Source organism: Oncorhynchus kisutch, linkage group LG7, assembly GCF_002021735.2.
Source record: "Oncorhynchus kisutch isolate 150728-3 linkage group LG7, Okis_V2, whole genome shotgun sequence".
Taxonomy (NCBI): Eukaryota; Metazoa; Chordata; class Actinopteri; order Salmoniformes; family Salmonidae; genus Oncorhynchus; species Oncorhynchus kisutch.
The window spans coordinates 56,088,117-56,112,621 of NC_034180.2; the positions used below are offsets into that span (position 1 = coordinate 56,088,117).

A 24,505-nucleotide genomic window follows, 5' to 3' on the forward strand; every position below is an offset into this window, starting at 1 on the left:
CTAGTCATGGTTCATCCTATATAACTACTGTTGTCCACTTCATATGTCTATACTGTATTCTAGTCATGGTTCATCCTATATAACTACTGCTGTCCACTTCATATGTATATACTGTATTCTAGTCATGGTTCATCCTGTTGTCCACTTCATATGTATATACTGTATTCTAGTCATGGTTCATCCTGTTGTCCACTTCATATGTATATACTGTATTCTAGTCATGGTTCATCCTGTTGTCCACTTCATATGTATATACTGTATTCTAGTCATGGTTCATCCTGTTGTCCACTTCATATGTATATACTGTATTCTAGTTCATCCACTATAACTACTGTTGTCCACTTCATATGTCTATACTGTATTCTAGTCATGGTTCATCCTATATAACTACTGTTGTCCACTTCATATGTATATACTGTATTCTAGTCATGGTTCATCTTATATAACTACAGCTGTACACAAATGTTATATACATATACTGCCCATAATGTCTATACACATCATTATATACATATATATTAATATTTGGGACTCTGACATTGCTCGTTGTAATATTTCCAGATGTCTTTATTTGTAGGACCCTGCATGTATTGTTTTGTGATGTTAAATACTCGTGCACTGTTGAAAGGTGAATGAACTTGATTTGAGGGTAACCAATCCTTTGGACATATGAAGATGAACTACTTATTTACATCCAAATAATACATCCCATCAGTAGACATGAAGACGTATTGTATAAGTCTAATGTCTAGGCTTTGAAGGGGGGAAGGTACTAAATGCTGTTCCGAGGTCGAATAGGAAAGTACGTTTGAACAAAGACATGTTTTATGGTGGACGATTGTAAAAAAAATAAAATAAAATAAAAAGTCCTCCCTCATTTGCATTTTATTTGTGGAGCAAAGGGGCTTCCACTCCATCTAATAGTCATTAACTTCCATTACAATCGTTTGAAGTAGAGGTAGTCCTTTGTGTCATTGTCAAAGGTTTCATTTCGGGGACGCACAAAGACATTTAACACGTGGCCAAGGCGTGGTACGGGGACCACAAGGGGAGAGTCGCTTTAAACCGCCAGTTTGGAGAACGACCCGAACATCATTTCTATGCGTCTCTCTCTTTCTCCTGCAGGAAGTAGCATCCTTCCAGTCCTCAGTACTATTCATAGGCAGAACACCGACAGTGAGGTAGCAGGTCAAGCGCCAAAAACAAACAACGGATTGAATGGATGGAGAGTTTCCAATTGGCTCATTCATCCCCCCTCATCTCCCCTGTAACTATTCTCCAGGTCGTTGCTGTAAATGAGAATGTGTTCTCAGTCAATTTACCTGGTAAAATAAGGGTTAAGTAAATCAAACAAAAAAGGCCGGCGGCGCAGTGGCAGCAGAGACTGAGGTTTGCATATATATTATGTCACTGTCATCGTTGTTTTTTTTTTACCATTGACAATGAGCTTAAACCTTTTTAATACATCCATAACTCACATCATCTGTGGGAACTGACATTCTTAACTGCTCAACATTTAACAGCGTAACAAACATGTAGCATATTCATTACCCGGCTGTATTCAGGCACCAAGTGGAGTGGTGGAGCTGAGCCATAGAGGTTGCGGGATAAACGTTTAGTTTCTCATGCAGGTGGAACCCTTCTACTTCTGACGGGGTGAACATTTCCAGGTGGAATAGATTAGCTGAACACACAGAGCTAATGCGAAACAAACCGCCAATTAGTTGATTAATTAATGAGTGGATGTGGAGGTGTGAGCGGGTCACACACGGCCTGGGACCGAGGCTCGGATCGCGTCCTCTCGCCATGGCTACTGAATGATTGTCCGCTCTTTCACCAGGGCTTTCGATGTTTGCTGTGATTCACAACTCACATTAAAATTCACCAGTACGACGGTGCTAACTGAAGATGCCAAGTGACTATCAATGATGTCATTCTATTTTATGTGTATGTATGTATAGAATGCAGGATAATGGCGCATCGTAAACTACACATTAACAGCTTTTTGTGGAAGTAGTTGTCATTTTTAACGTGTTTTTAACGTATTTCTATTGCCAGAATAGGAACACTTTGAGCCTCTTTCAATATGATACTGCCTTAAGACCAATAATAAAATGAAAATGTAAACTTAATGTAAATTTGACATTATGTAAAGACAACTGACATATTCACATGAAAATAACGGCCTATACTAAACCCATGCATGTGTGCTTCTCCAACGAATACACTTGTATGCCCAGACACATTATTTTAAAGACATTTTCAAACAAATGTTCTTCGTAGATTTAGGCCTCATATATTAACCCAATTCATTGTAATGCTTTGTCTAATATATAGACTGTGGAAGCCAATGTTTTTGGCCAATTCAAAGGATTTGAATTTGAGTATAATGCATCGTTCTTTACCTGGGTGTCATGCAACCCAAAACTCGGAGGGAGCACGACTACAGTGAGGATGGAAAGTTGGAGAATTTAAGTTGTTAAAATACCTGAAACAGCTTTTTCCTGCAATCTAGAGCCAAACTCATTATGCTTATGCCTTTACACTTGTGGGAATTAGCCTGTATGTATAGGGCTAAATTGGCCTGTATGGATAGGGCTAAATTGGTCTTTATGGATAGGGCTAAATTGGTCTATATGGATAGGGCTAAATTGGCCTGTATGGATAGGGGGCTAAATAGGTCTTTATGGATAGGGCTAAATTGGTCTATATGGATAGGGATAAATTGGCCTGTATGGATAGGGATAAATTGGCCTATATGGATAGGGCTAAATTGGCCTATATGGATAGGGCTAAATTGGCCTATATGGATAGGGCTAAATTGGCCTATATGGATAGGGCTAAATTGGCCTGTATGGATAGGGCTAAATTGGCCTATATGGATAGGGCTAAATTGGCCTGTATGGATAGGGGGCTAAATTGGCCTGTATGGATAGGGCTAAATTGGTCTGTATGGATAGGGGGCTAAATTGGCCTGTATGGATAGGGGGCTAAATTGGCCTGTATGGATAGGGGTAAATTGGCCTGTATGGATAGGGCTAAATTGGCCTGTATGGATATGGCTAAATTGGCCTGTATGGCCAGCATGGATAGGGCTAAATTGGCCTGTATGGCCAGTATGGATAGGGCTAAATGGGCCTGTATGGATAGGGGTAAATTGGTCTTTATGGATAGGGCTAAATTGGTCTATATGGATAGGGCTAAATTGGCCTATATGGATAGGGCTAAATTGGCCTATATGGATAGGGCTAAATTGGCCTATATGGATAGGGCTAAATTGGCCTGTATGGATATGGCTAAATCGGCCTATATGGATAGGGCTAAATTGGCCTGTATGGATAGGGGGCTAAATTGGCCTGTATGGATAGGGCTAAATTGGCCTGTAATGGAAAGGGGGCTAAATTGAAATGTTTCTTACAGAGGAAATATGAACAGCATTACCATGGTAGCAATTGAAAGAGAACAGTTTGGAGATAATGGGAAAGTTATTAGACCCAAAGATGAGTTCACAACAGTTAAATTTACACGACTGAATCCAAGCTGTTGATTCTATGTGCATTTTAAATTTACTGTACTTTTCGCCACATTTGTTGATAATGAAATCTGAAAATACTCTGGATGCATTAAGTAACATAAGACTATTCCTGGGAAATGTTAGGTAGGTGCAACTTAAGACAAAGAAATGACAAGGGTTTGAGTGAGAGGACTAACTGGTGTCACCAAGTGGGGACACACCTCTCCAAAATGTTCACAGTTCATAACTCATTTCAATGCACTTTTTTTGACCCAAAGAAGAGTCTTCAACGATAAGGTACTTTGATGATCTCTCCTAGCTGTGTTGTTGAGGAACTAGATCAAGAACACCTATAGTTGTTTTGTTTGGAACACAACCTTGCATGCCCACAATCACACAATTATTGTTGTTGTTTACGCAATCCATGAATTGTCCATTATAAATCTCAATCTGGGTCAGGTGGCATCATTTCAAAGCTTGTTCTATTGCCAACATGACGAGCAAAGTTCAAAAATATGATCTTACAGCGTTAGGCTTTCACAATGCAATTCAGGGAGACGGATCATTTTGGTGGGCAGAGAAAGGAGTGCATTCAGGTGCGTGTGTCATGGAGAATGTTCTTCACAGTAAACAAACACAGGTTCAATCTGTAGATAACTGTACATCAAACGTTGACACTTCATATGGAATTAATATTATGATTTGGAAATGTGAAGTACACATTTGGATTCCCGGGTGTGTAACAGCAAAGCAGTATTTATTATACTCTTCAGCATCTCATCTTTCAAAATATACACATCAAGTCCTCTTCATTTACAGCTTTTCTCTCACTCAGACAACAACACATTTGCTAAAGTTTCCCAATTACCTGGAGGGATGGGGGAAACTTCCTGTCAGGTGGTGCTCAAGTTCAGAACAGCTGTCAGTCAAAGCCCCAAACAGAGATGTGAAGCACAGAACCAGAGCCTGATGTATAGCATGTTACTGGACAGCCTGACCTGATGTATAGCATGTTACTGGACAGCCTGACCTGATGTATTACTGGACAGCCTGACCTGATGTGTTACTGGACAGCCTGACCTGATGTATTACTGGACATTCTGACCTGATGTATAGCATGTTACTGGACAGCCTGACCTGATGTATTACTGGACAGCCTGACCTGATGTATTACTGGACAGCCTGACCTGATGTATAGCATGTTACTGGACAGCCTGACCTGATGTATTACTGGACAGCCTGACCTGATGTATAGTATGTTACTGGACAGCCTGATCTGATGTATTACTGGACAGCCTGACCTGATGTGTTACTGGACAGCCTGACCTGATGTATTACTGAACAGCTTGACCTGATGTATAGCATGTTACTGGACAGCCTGACCTGATGTATTACTGGACAGCCTGACCTGATGTATTACTGGACAGCCATGTCCTGATGTATTACTGGGCAGCCAGACCTGATGTATAACATGTTACTGGACAGCCTGACCTGATGTATTACTGGACATTCTGACCTGATGTATAGCATGTTACTGGACAGCCTGACCTGATGTATTACTGGACAGCCTGACCTGATGTGTTACTGGACAGCCTGACCTGATGTATTACTGGACAGCCTGACCTGATGTATAGTATGCTACTGGACAGCCACTATATTCCAATATGGGCGTTTATCAGTGCCCAAATCTGCCATTTCTAACTTGTATTCGGATACGACAATAAAGGGATACTTCTACGTAAAAAAAAGATGTCCATTTTCTGCATATCTAAGCATTCCTATTGATCGGTCTGTATCCTACTGACTGGTGGTTCTTTCCTAAAGAAAATATATATGCTTCTCTGCGTCTCTGCTAAATCTGGGTAAAAGAGTGAAAGGAATGTGAGTCTTATTCAGTGCATGTAGATATTGATTGTTTTTCAAAAGTCTACCAATAATTATATCAGCTAAGATAGAGAAATTAGCTACTCTTAACTTGATTGATAGCCTGAAATGGCTTCTTGGTAGCTAGTTATGAGTATGGGAGATTGGGAACCTATCTGTGCTAGATAAAGCCAACCTCCTAAAATGGCTGGTGGGAGAATAGCATTACAGAGAAATAACAACAAAAATACAAAACATTATTATTTCTTTTTAAACATGACAAATATGAAGGGGGCACATTTTAAAATATATATATTGAACCTTTGTTTAACTAGGAAAGTCAGTTAAGAACAAATTATTATTTACAATGACGGCCTAGGAACAGTGGGTTAACTGCCTTGTTCAGGGGCAGAACGACAGATTTTTACCTTGTCAGCTCTGTTATTTGATCCAGAAACCTTTCAGTTACTGGCCCAACGCCCTAACCAATAGGATACCTGCCGCCCCACATGCCCCTATGCTATGCCCCTATGCTATGCCCCCTATGCTATGCCCCCTATGCTATGCCCCTTATGCTATGCCCCTATGCTATGCCCCCTATGCTATGCCCCTATGCTATGCCCCTATGCTATGCCCCTATGCTATGCCCCCTATGCTATGCCCCCTATGCTATGCCCCCTATGGGCATGACACCTCTGCTTTCATATTCCATTTCATGAATTCATCACTTCATTCTGGATGTAATTGGATGGGAGAAGGCAATGGCTTTGGCATGATTTCATTTTGTTTTCACCAATCAACCCCTTGTCAGATCAGTGATTTCTCCATGGAAACATGAAGGAAGGAAGGTGACACCTTGTGGCCAACTTCAATATCACATGACAAACATTGATGTTCATCTTTCCTCACACTTTCTGATGTCATTATCTAAGATCCTGCCTCTATCTAAGATCCTGTCTCATTATCTAAGATCCTGCCTCTATCTAAGATACTGTCTCATTATCTAAGATCCTGTCTCATTATCTAAGATCCTGCCTCTATCTAAGATACTGTCTCATTATCTAAGATCCTGCCTCTATCTAAGATACTGTCTCATTATCTAAGATCCTGCCTCTATCTAAGATACTGACTCATTATCTAAGATCCTATCTCATTATCTAAGATACTGTCTCATTATCTAAGATCCTGTCTCATTATCTAAGATACTGTCTCATTATCTAAGATCCTGCTCATTATCTAAGATCCTGCCTCTATCTAAGATCCTGTCTCATTATCTAAGATCCTGTCTCATTATCTAAGATCCTGTCTCATTATCTAAGATACTGTCTCATTATAAAAGATACCGTCACATTTTGTAAGCTCCTGTGTCATTATCTAATATCCTGTCTCATTATCTAATATCCTGTCGCATTATCTAAGATACTGTCTCATTATCTAAGATACTGTCTCATTACCTAAGATCCTGTCTCATTATCTAAGATACCGTTTCATTATCTAATATCCTGTTTCATTATCTAAGATACTGTCTCATTACCAAAGGTACTGCCCATTATCTAATATCCAGTCTCATTATCTAAGATACCGTGTGATGATCTAAGATACTGTTTATTTAACTAAGATACCATCTCATGATCTAAGATACTGTTTATTTAACTAAGATACCATCTCATTATCTAAGATACTGTTTATTTAACTAAGATACCATCTCATTATCTAAGATACTGTCTCATTATCTAAGATACCGTTTCATTATCTAATATCCTGTTTCATTATCTAAGATACTGTCTCATTACCAAAGTTACTGTTTATTTAACTAAGATACCATCTCATTATCTAAGATACCGTTTCATTATGTAGTAGCAGTATGGACTAGGCCTACCATAAAGAGTAGCCCACTGATCTAGGTCTCCAAACCCGCCACTAGAGGGCAGTCAAAACCATAACAGCAAGTGAACTGCCATTCAAATTTGTTAACCTAGCACTCGGAGCGGCAACAGGCATCACATATGAAACAACCAAGCCTAAGGGATACAACAAAAGTTATTTGAGGTTTTGAATTCCTGTTAGTCTATGTAGCATCGTTTTCCCATGTTAATGTGTGGAGCTTGTGTCTCTAACGTCATGTAGATCTGCCATCAATTAACTTCAGCTTGTTCTGGTCAGTAGACAGAACACAACACGTTAATCATTTCACTTTAGCCTCTATTAAACTGATCGCGGATCCGTCTCAACACGAGTTTGGTTTCAGTCTTTAACTGGTTAATAAAATATGAAAGTATAGATTGTCTGCATTTTATCTGACTTTCTTTGGCTGAGTTGATGAAGTCTTAGAAGAATAGGACCCCGCATGGAGACGTGCCCTGCACGTAGCGTTGGACCGACTGTTGTCATGTTTCACTGTATGCGTTCGTTTCCTGTGTCAGGCCGATATGTCCTGCGTTGACAGCATTATATAAAACAGAGTGATTATCTCTTCAGCACAACCTAATGTCGATATATAAAATACTGTTGATATTGATTATTTTAATTATTGTGCCTAATTAATAGATTTGAACACTGTTGATGACATTCAATCTGCATAGTCGTTCTGACTCAAATATAACCTAATGATTTCTGGCTAACTAAAAAGAGAGGTGTATATGCCTCTGTAAATGAAGTTTGATTTAATTTGTGCCTACTAATGTTAACGTGGACTTGAATCCAGGCAAGAAAACAATGCACCAAATTCATAAATGGGCACCGACCTATTTATGAAACTATCTACTGGATTTTGTATGAATTTAGTTTGTCATATTTTGTTAAAACATTTCTTTTTTAATTGTCATACTATAATGTATGCTTTATTATAATGATTAAATCAAATCAAATCCTAATGACTTTCCGATTCATTTAAAGATAGGTAAGCCCTATAGGAATGTTTTTTTGTATTCAATAAAGGGAGTCCCACACTCTATATACAAGCTCCCAGTAATTTACACCACCGACGTTTCGGCGTCACTGGGCCTTCTTCTGAGTCTTTATTTATGAATTTATCATGCAACTAATATCTGCCTGAAACAAGACCCTTGTAAACCCAATAACTGTGTTTAAAGCCAGAATCAGTCCCCAAATCAAAGTGATACAAATGAAGGTTTTACTCATTATAAGTACATCAGCTTTGTTTACAAATTGAAGGTCAGATTTCTCCAGGTCATTATGACGCATAGGCCCCGTGCACGATTCATCAATACTGCAGCAACACATCAACAACACATGTCTAGCTATATCCCTCTCAATACAAACAACACATCAACAACACATGTCTAGCTATATCCCTCTCAATACAAACAACACATCAACAACACATATCTAGCTATATCCCTCTCAATACAAACAACACATCAACAACACATATCTAGCTATATCCCTCTCAATACAAACAACACATCAACAACACATATCTAGCTATATCCCTCTCAATACAAACAACACATCAACAACACATCAACAACACATATCTAGCTATATCCCTCTCAATACAAACAACACATCAACAACACATATCTAGCTATATCCCTCTCAATACAAACAACACATCAACAACACATATCTAGCTATATCCCTCTCAATACAAACAACACATCAACAACACATCAACAGCACATATCTAGCTATATCCCTCTCAATACAAACAACACATCAACAACACATCAACAGCACATATCTAGCTATATCCCTCTCAATACAAACAACACATCAACAACACATATCTAGCTATATCCCTCTCAATACAAACAACACATCAACAACACATCAACAACACATATCTAGCTATATCCCTCTCAATACAAACAACACATCAACAACACATATCTAGCTATATCCCTCTCAATACAAACAACACATCAACAACACATATCTAGCTATATCCCTCTCAATACAAACAACACATCAACAACACATCAACAACACATATCTAGCTATATCCCTCTCAATACAAACAACACATCAACAACACATATCTAGCTATATCCCTCTCAATACAAACAACACATCAACAACACATATCTAGCTATATCCCTCTCAATACAAACAACACATCAACAACACATCAACAACACATATCTAGCTATATCCCTCTCAATACAAACAACACATCAACAACACATATCTAGCTATATTTTTTCTTTTATTTGACCTTTATTTAACTAGGCAAGTCAGTTAAGAACAACACAACCAACAACACATATCTAGCTATATCCCTCTCAGTACAAACAACACATCAACATCACATATCTAGCTATATCCCTCCCAGTACAAACAACACATCAACAACACATATCTAGCTATATCCCTCTCAATACAAACAACACACCAACATCACATATCTAGCCATATCCCTCCCAATACAAACGGCCAACTCTGTCTACTGGTAAGTGAAGCAAGCTACACTATATCTGCAAAAGTATGAGGACACCCCTTCAAATTAGTGGATTGGGCTATTTCAGCCACATCCGTTGCTGACAGGTGTATACAATCGAGCACACAGCCATGCAATCTCCATAGACAGACATTGGCAGTAGAATGGACTTACTGAAGAGCTCAGTGACTTTCAATGTGGTACCGTTACAGGATGTCACCTTTCTGCCCTTCTAGAGCTGCCGCAGTCAACTGTAAATTCTGTTATTGTGAAGTGGAAACGTCTAGGAGCAACAACAGCTCAACCACGAAGTGGTAGGCCACACAAGCTCACAGAACAGGACCACCATGTGCTGAAGCGTGTAAAAATGGTCTGTCCTCAGGTTCAACACTCACTACCGAGTTCCAAGCTGCTTCTGGAAGCTAAGTCAGCACAAGAACTGTTCGTCAGGAGCTTCATGAAATGGGTTTCCATGGCCCGAGCAGCCGCACACAAGACTAAGATCACCATAGGCAATGCCAAGCGTCGGCTGGAGTGGTGTAAACCTCGCCGCCATTAGACTCTGGAACAGTGGAAATGCGTTTTCTGGAGGGATGAATCACGCTTCACCATCTGTCAGTCAGACGGACCAATCTGGGTTTGGTGGATGCCAGGAGAACGTTGCATACCAGAATGCATAGTGCCGACTGTAAAGTTTGGCGGAGGAGGAATAATGGTCTGGGGCTGTTTTTCATGGTTCGGGCTAGTCCCCTTAGTTCCAGGGGAGGTAAATCTTAACGCGACAGCATACAATGAAATTCTAGAAAATTCTGTGCTTCCAACTTTGTGGCAACAGTTCGAAGAAATCGGTGTGGAAGAACTTGACTAGCCTGCACAGAGCCTCAACCCCATCGACCACCTTTGGGATGAATTGGAATGCCGACTGGTGGCCAGACACAATCGCCCAACATCAGTGCCCGGCACTTGTGGCTGAATGGATGCAAGTCCCCGCAGCAATGTTCCAATATCTAGTGGAAAGCCTTCCTAGAAGAGTGGAGGCTGTTATAGCAGCAATGTTCCAACATCTAGTGGAAAGCCTTCCCAGAAGAGTGGAGGCTGTTATAGCAGCAATGTTCCAACATCTAGTGGAAAGCCTTCCTAGAAGAGTGGAGGCTGTTATAGCAGCAATGTTCCAACATCTAGTGGAAAGCCTTCCCAGAAGAGTGGAGGCTGTTATAGCAGCAATGTTCCAACATCTAGTGGAAAGCCTTCCCAGAAGAGTGGAGGCTGCTCTAGTAGTAAGGGGGATTCAACTCCATATTAATGCCCATGACTTTGGAATGAGATGTACGGCGAGCAGGTGTCCACATACTTTTGTGTAGCGTAGCTAGCTAGTTAGTTAATTTAGCTAGCTAGAAAACAGATAGATACACACAGTCCTTGCTTGCAAATGTGCATAGCCTACCGGTGGGTGATTAACCTACAGCCAAAAAATCATTCATGCTTTTGCTAACTTTACCAGAGTTGCTGGCTGGCTAATTGTTTTCCTCTTGGGTGTGGAGTGTACTATTGCAACCTTTTGAGGGTTGACTTTTGTAGGCAAGTGTTTGCACTGCAAGAGATTATGCAGATAATGGTGCTACGTTTTACCGCAGTAGGAGGCCTATATTATTGAACTTGTCAAATCAGCTACGTTGCACCGCAGTAGGAGGCATATATTGTTGAACTTGTCAAATCACCTACGTTGCACCGCAGTAGGAGGCCTATATTGTTGAACTTGTCAAATCAGCTACGTTGCACCGCAGTAGGAGGCCTATATTGTTGAACTTGTCAAATCAGCTACGTTGCACCGCAGTAGGAGGCCTATATTGTTGAACTTGTTCATGTAAATTAGAATGCCATTTTACTCCTTTATCGTTCATAGCTGACTCCACTTGTAACTTATGATGTTTATACAGTCTAGTAAATGCATGCTTGTTGTAATATACAATTAAACGAGAACCCCAGCTATCTGATACTGACTGATCGAACAGCCTGGTATCAGAGCATTTCGTATTATTCTGTACTTCAATCCGAGACACTCCATTTAGTATGATATGTTACATTTGGTATGGTTACGTAAGACAGGTGGTTACTTAAGGGTGGTTGGTCGGGGTGGATGGGTGGGGGTATAAATGGGTGGGCGTATAATGTGAAACGTCTAGCAACTCAAAAGGTTGCGAGTTCGAATCTCATCACGGAGAACTTAAGCATTATAGCTAATTAGAAACTTTTCAACGACTTACTACTTTTAAGCTACTTTGCAACTATATAGCATGTTAGCTAACCCTTCGCCCAAACCCTAACCTTAACCCTGTAAGCTAACCCTTCACCTAACATTAATCCTAACCTTAACCCTTTAACCTAACCCTGCCCCTACCCCTAAAGTTAGCTACTTAGTTAGAATTCGCAACATATCATTCGTTTAGCTATTTCATGACATATCAACCATTTTACAAATTCGTAACATATAACACATTTACAAATTCGTAACATGTTGTACATTTTACAAATTTACAATATATAATACGAATTGTAATTTGTAACATATCATACGAAATGGGTGATGGACAGCCACAAATTAAAACATATCATACTAACTGGAGTGTTCTCGGATTTACTTACAGAATAATACGACATTCTCTGAGACCAGGTCGGATGGAAGTGTGGCTGGCCCAGCAGCAGTTTGAAAACTCTCAGATACAGCACATTATGACATCTTGCCTGGGTTTGTTTACATGATGTTTGGGTTTGTTTTGTGGCCCCTACAGTTAGATTGTTCATCATCACAAATTATGTTAATGAGACTTAGCGAGTCTGGCTTTAAACTCAATGGCTGTGTTTAAAAGCATTTAGGCTCTTAACAGCCAATGAAAATGTTGTTCTACAGCATCGTTCCATCGGTAATAATTTTCTAATGTCCCGCTCTGAGCATTAGAGCATATTTTGGGGGACACTTATTAACTTGCTATTACAAGTTAATAGTGCAACATCATGAAAGCTAAAACCCATAGGCTATGTAGGTCCTTGGAGGAAGACACCACAAACTGCCCGCGAATTCTGTAATATCTTGGGAAATTACGAAATTATTCATGACCAGAATTCCAATAAATTGTCAGTCCGTATAGCGCAGAGCTCAACAGCTGTAGTACTAAACGGACCTCCATGTGTTGTGACTACAGCCACTGGCATTAGTGATTGAAATGTCTCTCCTGAAACAACAGTTAATAGTTAATATATTATCAGCCGAGACGCGTTATAGTTTCTTATTAAACACATGAGAGTAGCCTAACCTACACTTTAACCTTCCGCGGTGACTGCAATGGTATGCATGTCTGAGTTCATCGAGGCTTGAATTTCGATACAATCTCAAATTAATCTACGGCCTATTTGACTATATTCGTGCCCTGGCATCCCCAATAACCATAGCCATCTGAAATCAAATAAAAGTATAACCCTATAGAAAAAAATATATAAATTCTGAAGGTAGGCCAATCTATGTTTCTTTCTCCGAAAGAAGCGTGTTAATGTCAGTTCCATAAAATAGCCTACACCAGATGCACATGTAGAGCAATAACGACAATAAAGAGTGAACAAAAATGTGTGAAAATGAGGGTCCCTTTTATTTATTTTTTATAAATTTGTCTTATTAGCCTATCCGTTGTTGAATATGAGGTTTCACAATAACACTGTAGGTACTCATACTTCTAATTTAATTATGATAATTATGACACATTAAAGTAATTAGCTATAGATCTATTAATTTAAAAAATCGCAAACTCAATCTCAGCTATATATTCCTATGACGGTCCATTTTAAGGCCTGCTCGCCTACTTGATCAACTCTTACCTGTCCGATGGAGGTTAGAATTCACGTATTTGAGCTATTAGGTCATGTTAAATGAATGAGGGCGATATAAGCTGTAGAAAGGTAATGTTGTTAAATGAATGAGGGCGATATAAGCGGTAGAAAGGTAATGTTGTTAAATGAATGAGGGCGATATAAGCTGTAGAAAGGTAATGTTGTTAAATGAATGAGGGCGATATAAGCTGTAGAAAGGTAATGTTGTTAAATGAATGAGGGCGATATAAGCGGTAGAAAGGTAATGTTGTTAAATGAATGAGGGCGATATAAGCTGTAGAAAGGTAATGTTGTTAAATGAATGAGGGCGATATAAGCTGTAGAAAGGTAATGTTGTTAAATGAATGAGGGTGATATAAGCTGTAGAAAGGTAATGTTGTTAAATGAATGAGGGCGATATAAGCGGTAGAAAGGTAATGTTATTAAATGAATGAGGGCGATATAAGCTGTAGAAAGGTAATGTTGTTAAATGAATGAGGGCGATATAAGCTGTAGAAAGGTAATGTTGTTAAATGAATGAGGGCGATATAAGCGGTAGAAAGGTAATGTTGTTAAATGAATGAGGGCGATATAAGCGGTAGAAAGGTAATGTTATTAAATGAATGAGGGCGATATAAGCACTCATAGGCCTACATCTATTCCCAAACAAACCAGGTTTCAATCTTCGTCAGGCCATTAACAACATTTTTCGGCCCTGCACCCCACTAAAGGATGTACGTTTGATCACACTTGCCTGGCGATATAAGAGGTATCGTATTGCAAAGAATATGTATACTATAGGCAGTCTATCTGCTATGAGGATTATATTTTCATTTTCTGCATTATGCCTCATTATCACGCTGTTACGATTTCCAAATTAGTCTTAATTTATCCACGGGCCTGGACGTCTGTCATAGTAATTACTACAGTCATAGTAATTAGAAGTAATGACAACATTTAAAAAAATGTTATTTTACCTTTATTTTACCAGGTAAGTTGACTGAGAACACATTCTCATTTGCAGCAACGACCTGGGGAATAGTTACAGGGGAGAGGAGGGGGATTAATGAACCAATTGTAAACTGGGGATTATTAGGTGACCGTGATGGTTTGAGGGCCAGATTGGGAATTTAGCCAGGACACCGGGGTTAACACCCCTACTCTTACGATAAGTGCCATGGGATCTTTAATGACCTCAGAGAGTCAGGACACCCGTTTAACGTCCCATCTGAAAGACGGCACCCTGCACAGGGCAGTGTCCCCAATCACTAACCTGGAGCATTGGGATATTAATAAGACATAATAACAACATACAGTCATAGTAATTAGAAGTAATAACCTCACAACAAGATGGGAACATCATGTTGACAGATCTCTCTTCAGAAACCACAGGCATTCCCTGTCAGCGGTCTAGGCGTGGGGAAGGGTCTGAGGAGACAGGAGGAAACCTAGAGGTCTGACGAGACAGGAGGAAACCTAGAGGTCTGACGAGACAGGAGGAAACCTAGAGGTCTGACGAGACAGGAGGAAACCTAGAGGGTCTGAGGAGACAGGAGGAAACCTAGAGGTCTGAGGAGACAGGAAGAAACCTAGAGGTCTGAGGAGACAGGAGGAAACCTAGAGGTCTGAGGAGACAGGAGGAAACCTAGAGGTTTGAGGAGACAGGAGGAAACATAGAGGTCTGAGGAGACAGGAGGAAACCTAGAGGTCTGAGGAGACAGGAGGAAACCTAGAGGTCTGATGAGACAGGAGGAAACCTAGAGGGTCTGAGGAGACTGGAGGAAACCTACAGGTCTGAGGAGACAGGAGGAAACTTAGAGGTCTGAGGAGACAGGAGGAAACCTAGAGGTTTGAGGAAACAGGAGACAGGAGGAAACCTACAGGTCTGAGGAGACAGGAGGAAACCTACAGGTCTGAGGAGACAGGAGGAAACCTAGAGGTCTGAGGAGACAGGAGGAAAAATAGAGGTCTGAGGAGGAGGAGGAAACCTAGAGGTCTGAGGAGACAGGAGACAGGAGGAAACCTAGAGGTCTGAGGGGACAGGAGGAACATAGAGGTCTGAGGAGACCGGAGGAAACCTAGAGGTCTGAGGAGACAGGAGGAAACCTAGAGGTCTGAGGAAACAGGAGACCGGAGGAAACCTAGAGGTCTGAGGAGACAGGAGGAAACCTACAGGTCTGAGGAGACAGGAGGAAACCTACAGGTCTGAGGAGACAGGAGGAAACCTAGAGGTCTGAGGAGACAGGAGGAAACCTAGAGGTCTGAGGAGACAGGAGGACACCTAGACACTACGACATTGAGGCTTTGACATATTTTTAATAAGCATATTATTGATTTTATAGGCTACGCTTTAATGGATCAAGTATTGTCATCCTCAAACGTGTAGGCTAAACAACACTGGTTTCATTATACATTAATTTGGTGTGATAGGCTATATTCAGGACAAGAAATGTGAGTGTATATTCAACCGGAAGGTTTTAACTGGTGTTATATTTGCAGAATGAGCCAAAAAATCAGCAGAGGAAACACGACTAGGCTATTTGGTTTCATATGAAGCTATTGTTGCTATATGAGCTGCTTTACGACGTCTATAACTCTATTCCTGCTTCTGCTAAATCCACACCCCGGGTACATGAGAGAACTCATTGACAGGTGTACTCTTCCAATCAGCGCAATCTAGAATACCATTGCTGCGCTTGCGCACATCTCAGTCCTCTCGGTTCCAGAACGTTGATTTGTCCTCGTGTCCGCCCGGTGCGCGTGCATGGATCTCACCTCCCGTTCGAGGTTCCCGCTCAGAACGTCGGTCCGGGGGCTCTACCGTAACCGTTGATGCTCACTATGACTTTTTGAGGGAACCATTTTGACTGGATTTCTGGATTTCACTACCTGAAGTAAGGAAGATGTTTTCGTCGGTGAGTAAACGTTGTTTTATGATAGAATCATTGGTGGCCAAAGAAAACTCTCAAACCACGGAAGATCCCATCCGACCGACGGCCCTGACTTATTCAAACACCACTGACGCTTTCACGAGCGGGTACCAGAGTCCCAACGGCAGGTCTCTGTATCAGAACCCGGAGCTGGTGTTCCATGATTCGGTCAACCACCCTGGGCTGACCATGAACCCCCACCAGCTAGGAGGGGGCCACCTACAACACCCTTCACACTTCTTTGGGACACAACACCGAGACCCTCTCAACTTCTACCCATGGGATTTACGAAACAGGTTATTCGGATACAGATTTCAAGGTAAAGGATTGGAAAGAGAGAGAGAGTGTGTGTGTGTTGAAAATTAAATTGAATAATTTCTCAGTCTTAATACTTAGGCCTATCAATAATTATAGCTAATGTCAAGCAAATCAAGTTCCAGGTTAATGGATAAATGAATGCCTCTGGCTGGTTTGCTTGTACTTTTGACAATAAGGACTAAACTGTGACCTACACTGCAGAGATTTCAATTTAACATCTTTAACAGATTGACAACAATTAGGCTGCAATAATGGCGGGATTAATCATTCATTTTCATGTATGTTAATCATCAGTTAATGTTTGGCTTTATTACAAAATTATTGTGGTGAAATGGGACTACGATGCATAGCCTTTATAACTCACCTTTTTCAGCCACAGGTGAACATAAACAATACCTAGAGTGGGTATGAGATAGAGTACTTATGGAAAACATTTCCACTAGATTGGATATGAGATAGAGTACTTATGGAAAACATTTCCACTAGATTGGATATGAGATAGAGTACTTATCGAAAACATTTCCACTTGATTGGATATGAGATAGAGTACTTATGGAAAACATTTCCACTAGAGTGGGTATGAGATAGAGTACTTATCGAAAACATTTCCACTAGAGTGGGTATGAGATAGAGTACTTATGGAAAACATTTCCACGTTCCATTCCCCCCCATTGGCTACACTTTGGTAAAGGGAAAAGCGTCAATCAGATAGTGGGGATGTTTATGTTGCCAGTTGAACTCCCTGCCTTGGGCCATTTCAGCCTATATTGTCATCCTAGCAACAAATGAACACATAAACGGTTACAACAGGAGAAATAAGAGGTATGGAACGATGAGGTTGTGACATTTGAATGAATATCTGTTAAATGGCCTTCAGCGAGGCTATATAGGCTGTATGCTCTTACAAGTTCTTTTCAATGCAGATGTTGGGGCGGTACACACAGGGCCCTCGGAAAGTATGTAGACTCCTTGACCTTTTCAACATTTTGTTACATTACAGCCTTATTCTAAAAATGGATGAAATATTTTTTTTCCTCGGCAATCTACACACAATAGCCCATAATGCAGCCCACATAATGACAAAGCAAGAACCGTTTTGAGAAATGTTTGTCATTATGGGATATTGATCAGGAAAAAACCCTGATTTAATCAGTTTCAGAATAAGGCTTGTAATGTAACAAAATGTGGGAAAGTCCAGGGGTCTGTATACTTTCTGAATGCACTGTATGGTCGTAACGTTGCCTACATGGTACTAACGCGCCTTAAGCTTTATAATGCAATCCAACTTTAAAAACGAAACGAGAAATATTTGTTCAGTCTGCAGAACACATCAAATTGCTGATGGGTATTAATATGGAACTCGACATGACAAAGTGAAGGTAAATTGTGTCATTGACCGTCTCATCTCCTGTTACCTCGTTTTGGCACACGTTGGGCGTGCACTTGTGGTGCATCAAATATCCGTTCTAAGCAGAGCACATATTTCATTAAGGTGACAGGTAATTACATTCAAAATTAAGAGCATTAAAAAAATATATCCTAAACATCAAAATCAATCCATTTGGAAAATGTGATGGCGTGTCAGAAACTTCAGTTTGCATTACAATGTTGATATCACTGTATTTCTACAACATTATGCATGTATCATAGCCTAATACAATTAAATGTGATTTAGGCTATGATAGAATATGTAGGAGTCTGTCATTTTGTATTCAAAGTTTAGGCTACTAGGGTCCAGATTAATGGAGCGCAAACATAACCAGTCTATTTCCCCACGACTGGAAAGGTTTTCCCGGCACACACCGGGCCACAGGCAATCTGTAGAGCAAATATATGGTTTATATGCATCAGTAGACTCGATTAATTTAATATGTTTATAATAATTAACGTATTGGCCTAATTTTCATTTATGATGAAAGATTAATGTCATTATTCTCAATATAAAGTAGACTAATAATATTGTTAAATTATTAAAAATCATTGTCACACAGTCTTATTTGGAACGATATCAAATTGACAGTTTAAATTGATCCCTACGTCGATATGGACTCAGCAGAAGAGTTGTATAAAGTATTCATAGACTACTTCAAACTACAGAAAGAGTTTATAAACTAGCCTCAAACCAAAAGGGCAAATATTCATTTGAATTAGCCTAAGATCCCTCTCTGCCTTGTGCTGTGTTCTTTTCCACCTCGTTGCAGAGCAACACGCTCCTGGTGTTGCTCTGTGTTCTAATTGCTTCAATCAATTCAATTCAAGGGGTTTTATTGGCATGGGAAACACATGTTAACATTGCCAAAGCAAGTGAGGTAATATACAAAAGTGAAATAAACAATACAAATTAACAGTAAACATTACACTCACAGAAGTTCCAAAATAATAAAGACATTACAAATGTCATGTTATGTATATATACAGTGTTGTAACGATGTACAGGTAATTACATTCAACATTAAGAGCATTAAAAATAATGCTAAACACCAAACTCACTCAATCTAAACCGCAGTGTGATTCTCCCTCTCTCTCCGTCTCGGTCATCACTAGTTACCACAGCCACAAAGTCATACACGATATAGCCCATTTTGACTTTGTGGATGTGGTAACTAGTGGAAACCCTCTCTCTCTCTGCCCCCAGGAAACGATGTTTCCCAAGAAAGCCTGCTACTCCACCGCCCATTCGCCCGAAAACCCAAGCGCATCCGCACCGCCTTCTCCCCGTCGCAGCTCCTGCGGCTTGAGCGGGCGTTCGAGAATAATCATTACATAGTAGGAGCCGAGAGGAAACAGCTGGCCAACAGTCTCAGTCTGTCTGAAACACAGGTGAGATACACTACTAAAATACCCTATATGAAATATATATATGGCACACAGTTCAGGAATAGGCCTATATAAATTCATTTAATAAATTCCAACCCAAAGTCATTCGGAGTTGATAAATTCATGTCAGGAGGACTGCTTTTAATTGAAATAAATAATATAATAATATCTTGAAGACCTTTTAATTAAATGTGTTGTAAATAAAGAATATGATTGTAGGTTTTTTCAAAATACGAGTCAATAGCCTATTATTAGGCTATTGAAAACATTAGGCATATTCATTATTAGGTCTACTGAAAATCATTAGCTTTTCCTTGCAAGCCTAAGTAGGACAAATATTGACACATATTTTTATGTTGAAATTAGCCAACTGTTAGCGATAAGGGCCTATGATAGAAAATTGGACTATTACAATTTATTGTCAAGCTCAGTGAATCATTTGACTAAATCATAATCAGGTAAAAGGGAAGGGAAAAGGACTTGTAAGCCTGTGGTTTATATTTCTGATGTGTTTTCAGTGGAACGATAGTTTTTATTATAAACTTCCCGGAAGGGAAAAGGACTTGTAAGCCTGTGGTTTATATTTCTGATGCGTTTTCATTGGAACGATAGTTTTTATTATAAAGTCAGCAAAAAAAGAAACGTCCCTTTTTCAGGACTCTGTCTTTCAAAGATGATTCGCAAAATTCCAAATAACTTCACAGATCTTCATTTTAAAGGGTTTAAACACTGTCCCATGCTTGTTCAACGAACCATAAACACTTAATGAACATGCACCTGTGGAACGGTCGTTAAGACACTAACAGCTTACAGACGGTAGGAAATTAAGGTCACAGTTATGAAAACGTAGGACACTGTAAAGAGGCCTTTCTACTGACTCTGGAAAAAACACTAAAAGAAAGATGTCCAGAGACCCTGTTCATCTGCGTGAAGGTGCCTTAGGCATGCTGCAAGGAGGCATGAGGACTGCAGATGTGGCCAGGGCAATAAACTGTAATGTCCGTACTGTGAGACGCCTAAGACAGCGCTACAGGGAGACAGGACGGACAGCTGATCATCCTCGCAGTGGCAGACCATGTGTAACAACACCTGCTTGTAATGACGACTAATATTTCAGAATCGCTGCGAGAGCATGACCAAACATAATTATATTGATTCAATTCTAATATGCAGCGTACAGTATTGGTAGTTGAGAGTAGGAAAGCCATTCAACCAGCTCTGTGTACAGAGTATGAGAGGCTTGTTGTTGCAGTCGTCATGCATTGTTTTTTAGTATTATACCTTTTCTGTGTACATTTCACAAGAAACAATTCTGAAATTGAGTATCCAGGTTAGAGTTATATAGGCATAGAGGGGCTTGTATAACCCTCCAATAAAATACAACATTCTCTGTCTTCCTCCCCAGGTGAAGGTGTGGTCCAGAATATAGATGTCTCTAATGTCTCTGTCTTCCTCCCCAGGTGAAGGTGTGGTCCAGAATATAGATGTCTCTAATGTCTCTGTCTTCCTCCCCAGGTGAAGGTGTGGTCCAGAATATAGATGTCTCTAATGTCCCTGTCTTCCTCCCCAGGTGAAGGTGTGGTCCAGAATATAGATGTCTCTAATGTCTCTGTCTTCCTCCCCAGGTGAAGGTGTGGTCCAGAATATAGATGTCTCTAATGTCCCGTCTTCCTCCCCAGGTGAAGGTGTGGTCCAGAATATAGATGTCTCTAATGTCCCCGTCTTCCTCCCCAGGTGAAGGTGTGGTCCAGAATATAGATGTCTCTAATGTCTCTGTCTTCCTCCCCAGGTGAAGGTGTGGTCCAGAATATAGATGTCTCTAATGTCCCGTCTTCCTCCCCAGGTGAAGGTGTGGTCCAGAATATAGATGTCTCTAATGTTCCTGTCTTCCTCCCCAGGTGAAGGTGTGGTCCAGAATATAGATGTCTCTAATGTCTCTGTCTTCCTCCCCAGGTGAAGGTGTGGTCCAGAATATAGATGTCTCTAATGTCCCCGTCTTCCTCCCCAGGTGAAGGTGTGGTCCAGAATATAGATGTCTCTAATGTCTCTGTCTTCCTCCCCAGGTGAAGGTGTGGTCCAGAATATAGATGTCTCTAATGTCCCGTCTTCCTCCCCAGGTGAAGGTGTGGTCCAGAATATAGATGTCTCTAATGTCTCTGTCTTCCTCCCCAGGTGAAGGTGTGGTCCAGAATATAGATGTCTCTAATGTCCCTGTCTTCCTCCCCAGGTGAAGGTGTGGTCCAGAATATAGATGTCTCTAATGTTCCTGTCTTCCTCCCCAGGTGAAGGTGTGGTCCAGAATATAGATGTCTCTAATGTCTCTGTCTTCCTCCCCAGGTGAAAGTGTGGTCCAGAATATAGATGTCTCTAATGTCCCTGTCTTCCTCCCCAGGTGAAGGTGTGGTCCAGAATATAGATGTCTCTAATGACCCCGTCTTCCTCCCCAGGTGAAGGTGTGGTCCAGAATATAGATGTCTCTAATGTCTCTGTCTTCCTCCCCAGGTGAAGGTGTGGTCCAGAATATAGATGTCTCTAATGTCTCTGTCTTCCTCCCCAGGTGAAGGTGTGGTCCAGAATATAGATGTCTCTAATGTCCCTGTCTTCCTCCCCAGGTGAAGGTGTGGTCCAGAATATAGATGTCTCTAATGTCCCTGTCTTCCTCCCCAGGTGAAGGTGTGGTCCAGAATATAGATGTCTCTAATGTCTCTGTCTTCCTCCCCAGGTGAAGGTGTGGTCCAGAATATAGATGTCTCTAATGTCCCTGTCTTCCTCCCCAGGTGAAGGTGTGGTCCAGAATATAGATGTCTCTAATGTCCCTGTCTTCCTCCCCAGGTGAAGGTGTGGTCCAGAATATAGATGTCTCTAATGTCCCGTCTTCCTCCCCAGGTGAAGGTGTGGTCCAGAATATAGAGATGTCTCTAATGTCCCCGTCTTCCTCCCCAGGTGAAGGTGTGGTCCAGAATATAGATGTCTCTAATGTCCCCGTCTTCCTCCCCAGGTGAAGGTGTGGTCCAGAATATAGATGTCTCTAATGTCTCTGTCTTCCTCCCCAGGTGAAGGTGTGGTCCAGAATATAGATGTCTCTAATGTCCCCGTCTTCCTCCCCAGGTGAAGGTGTGGTTCCAGAACAGGAGGACTAAATACAAGAGACAGAAGCTGGAGGAGGAGGGGCCTGACTGTCATCAGAAGAAGAAAGGAAACCACCACATCCACAGATGGAGGCTTGTCACTAAGCACGGCAGCTCCAAGGACATCGACGTCGGACTGGACTAAGACCCCAACCATGGCCCTCTGCCCCCCCCGGACACCCCTGTGCCCCCCCAACCCCTGGCCCTCTGCCCCCCCCGGACGCCCCGGTGCCCCCCCCAACCCCTGGCCTGTGTCCCCTTTTGGAACACAAGAGGACCAAAGTTAACGCTAGTTATTATGCAAAGTTATGAAGTATAATGACATGTTACAAGAAAAAACTGAACTTTATGGTACTTGACTTGCATCCATCCTACATAATGATCTCATGTCTGATGTCTTATTGGAGGTGGTGTTCCTTCCTACAGCGTCTATGATCTCTGTAGGTGGTGTTCCTTCCTACAGCGTCTATGATCTCTGTAGGTGGTGTTCCATCCTACAGCTTCTCTGATCTATGTAGGTGGTGTTCCATCCTACAGCTTCTCTGATCTATGTAGGTGGTGCTCCATCCTCCAGCTTCTCTGATCTATGTAGGTGGTGCTCCATCCTCCAGCTTCTCTGATCTATGGAGGTGGTGTTCCTTCCTACATAATGATCTCATGTCTAATCTCTTATTGGAGGTGTTCATGCTATATTACACAGCTTCTCTGATCTATGTAGGTGGTGTTCCATCCTACAGCTTCTCTGATCTATGGAGGTGGTGTTCCATCCTACAGCTTCTATGATCTATGTAGGTGGTGTTCCATCCTACAGCTTCTCTGATCTATGTAGGTGGTGTTCCTTCCTACAGCTTCTCATGACAGGACCAGCAGTCCTGTCAGACAGGACCAGCACCATGATCATCTAGTCAGACAGGACCAGCACCATGATCATCTCGTCAGACAGGACCAGCACCATGATCATCTAGTCAGACAGGAACAGCACCATGATCATCTCGTCAGACAGGACCAGCACCATGATCATCTAGTCAGACAAGACCAGCACCATGATCATCTAGTCAGAGAGGACCAGCACCATGATCATCTAGTCAGACAGGAACAGCACCATGATCATCTAGTCAGACAAGACAAGTACCATGATCATCTAGTCAGAGAGGACCAGCACCATGATCATCTAGTCAGACAAGACCAGCACCATGATCATCTAGTCAGACAGGAACAGCACCATGATCATCTACTCAGACAGGACCAGCACCATGATCATCTAATCAGAGAGGACTAGCACCATGATCATCTAGTCAGACAGGAACAGCACCATGATCATCTAGTCAGACAAGACTAGCACCATGATCATCTAGTCAGACAGGAACAGCACTATGATCATCTAGTCAGACAGGACCAGCACCATGACCATCTAGTCAGACAGGAACAGCACCATGATCATCTAGTCAGACAGGGACAGCACCATGATCATCTAGTCAGAGAGGACCAGCACCATGATCATCCAGTCAGACAAGACCAGCACCATGATCATCTAGTCAGAGGACCAGCACCATGATCATCTAGTCAGACAGGAACAGCACCATGATCATCTAGTCAGACAAGACAAGTACCATGATCATCTAGTCAGAGAGGACCAGCACCATGATCATCTAGTCAGACAAGACCAGCACCATGATCA

General features: G+C 41.3%; 2 protein-coding genes and 1 long non-coding RNA gene across 7 annotated transcripts in view; 2 read left to right on the top strand and 1 right to left on the bottom strand.

Annotated features, from left to right (window-relative positions):
* Positions 1-24,505, bottom strand: part of LOC109882006 (attractin) — a 715,620-nt gene that overhangs the window by 224,957 nt on the left and 466,158 nt on the right. The gene's annotated exons all lie outside the window — the stretch shown is intronic.
* LOC109885697 (homeobox protein EMX1) lies at positions 16,400-23,018 on the top strand. The gene is made up of 3 exons (XM_031829409.1): positions 16,400-16,883; positions 19,518-19,702; positions 22,808-23,018. The coding sequence occupies exons 1-3, from the start codon at positions 16,538-16,540 to the stop codon at positions 22,970-22,972; spliced, it is 696 nt and encodes a 231-aa protein (XP_031685269.1). The 5' UTR covers positions 16,400-16,537; the 3' UTR covers positions 22,973-23,018.
* Positions 23,055-24,505, top strand: part of LOC116374728 (uncharacterized) — a 2,563-nt gene continuing 1,112 nt past the window's right edge. Inside the window, exons 1-2 of the long non-coding RNA XR_004210688.1 lie at positions 23,055-23,419; positions 23,457-24,505. The exon at positions 23,457-24,505 is cut by the window's right edge and continues 1,112 nt beyond it. This is a non-coding gene — a long non-coding RNA (uncharacterized LOC116374728). The remainder of the gene's footprint in view (positions 23,420-23,456) is intronic.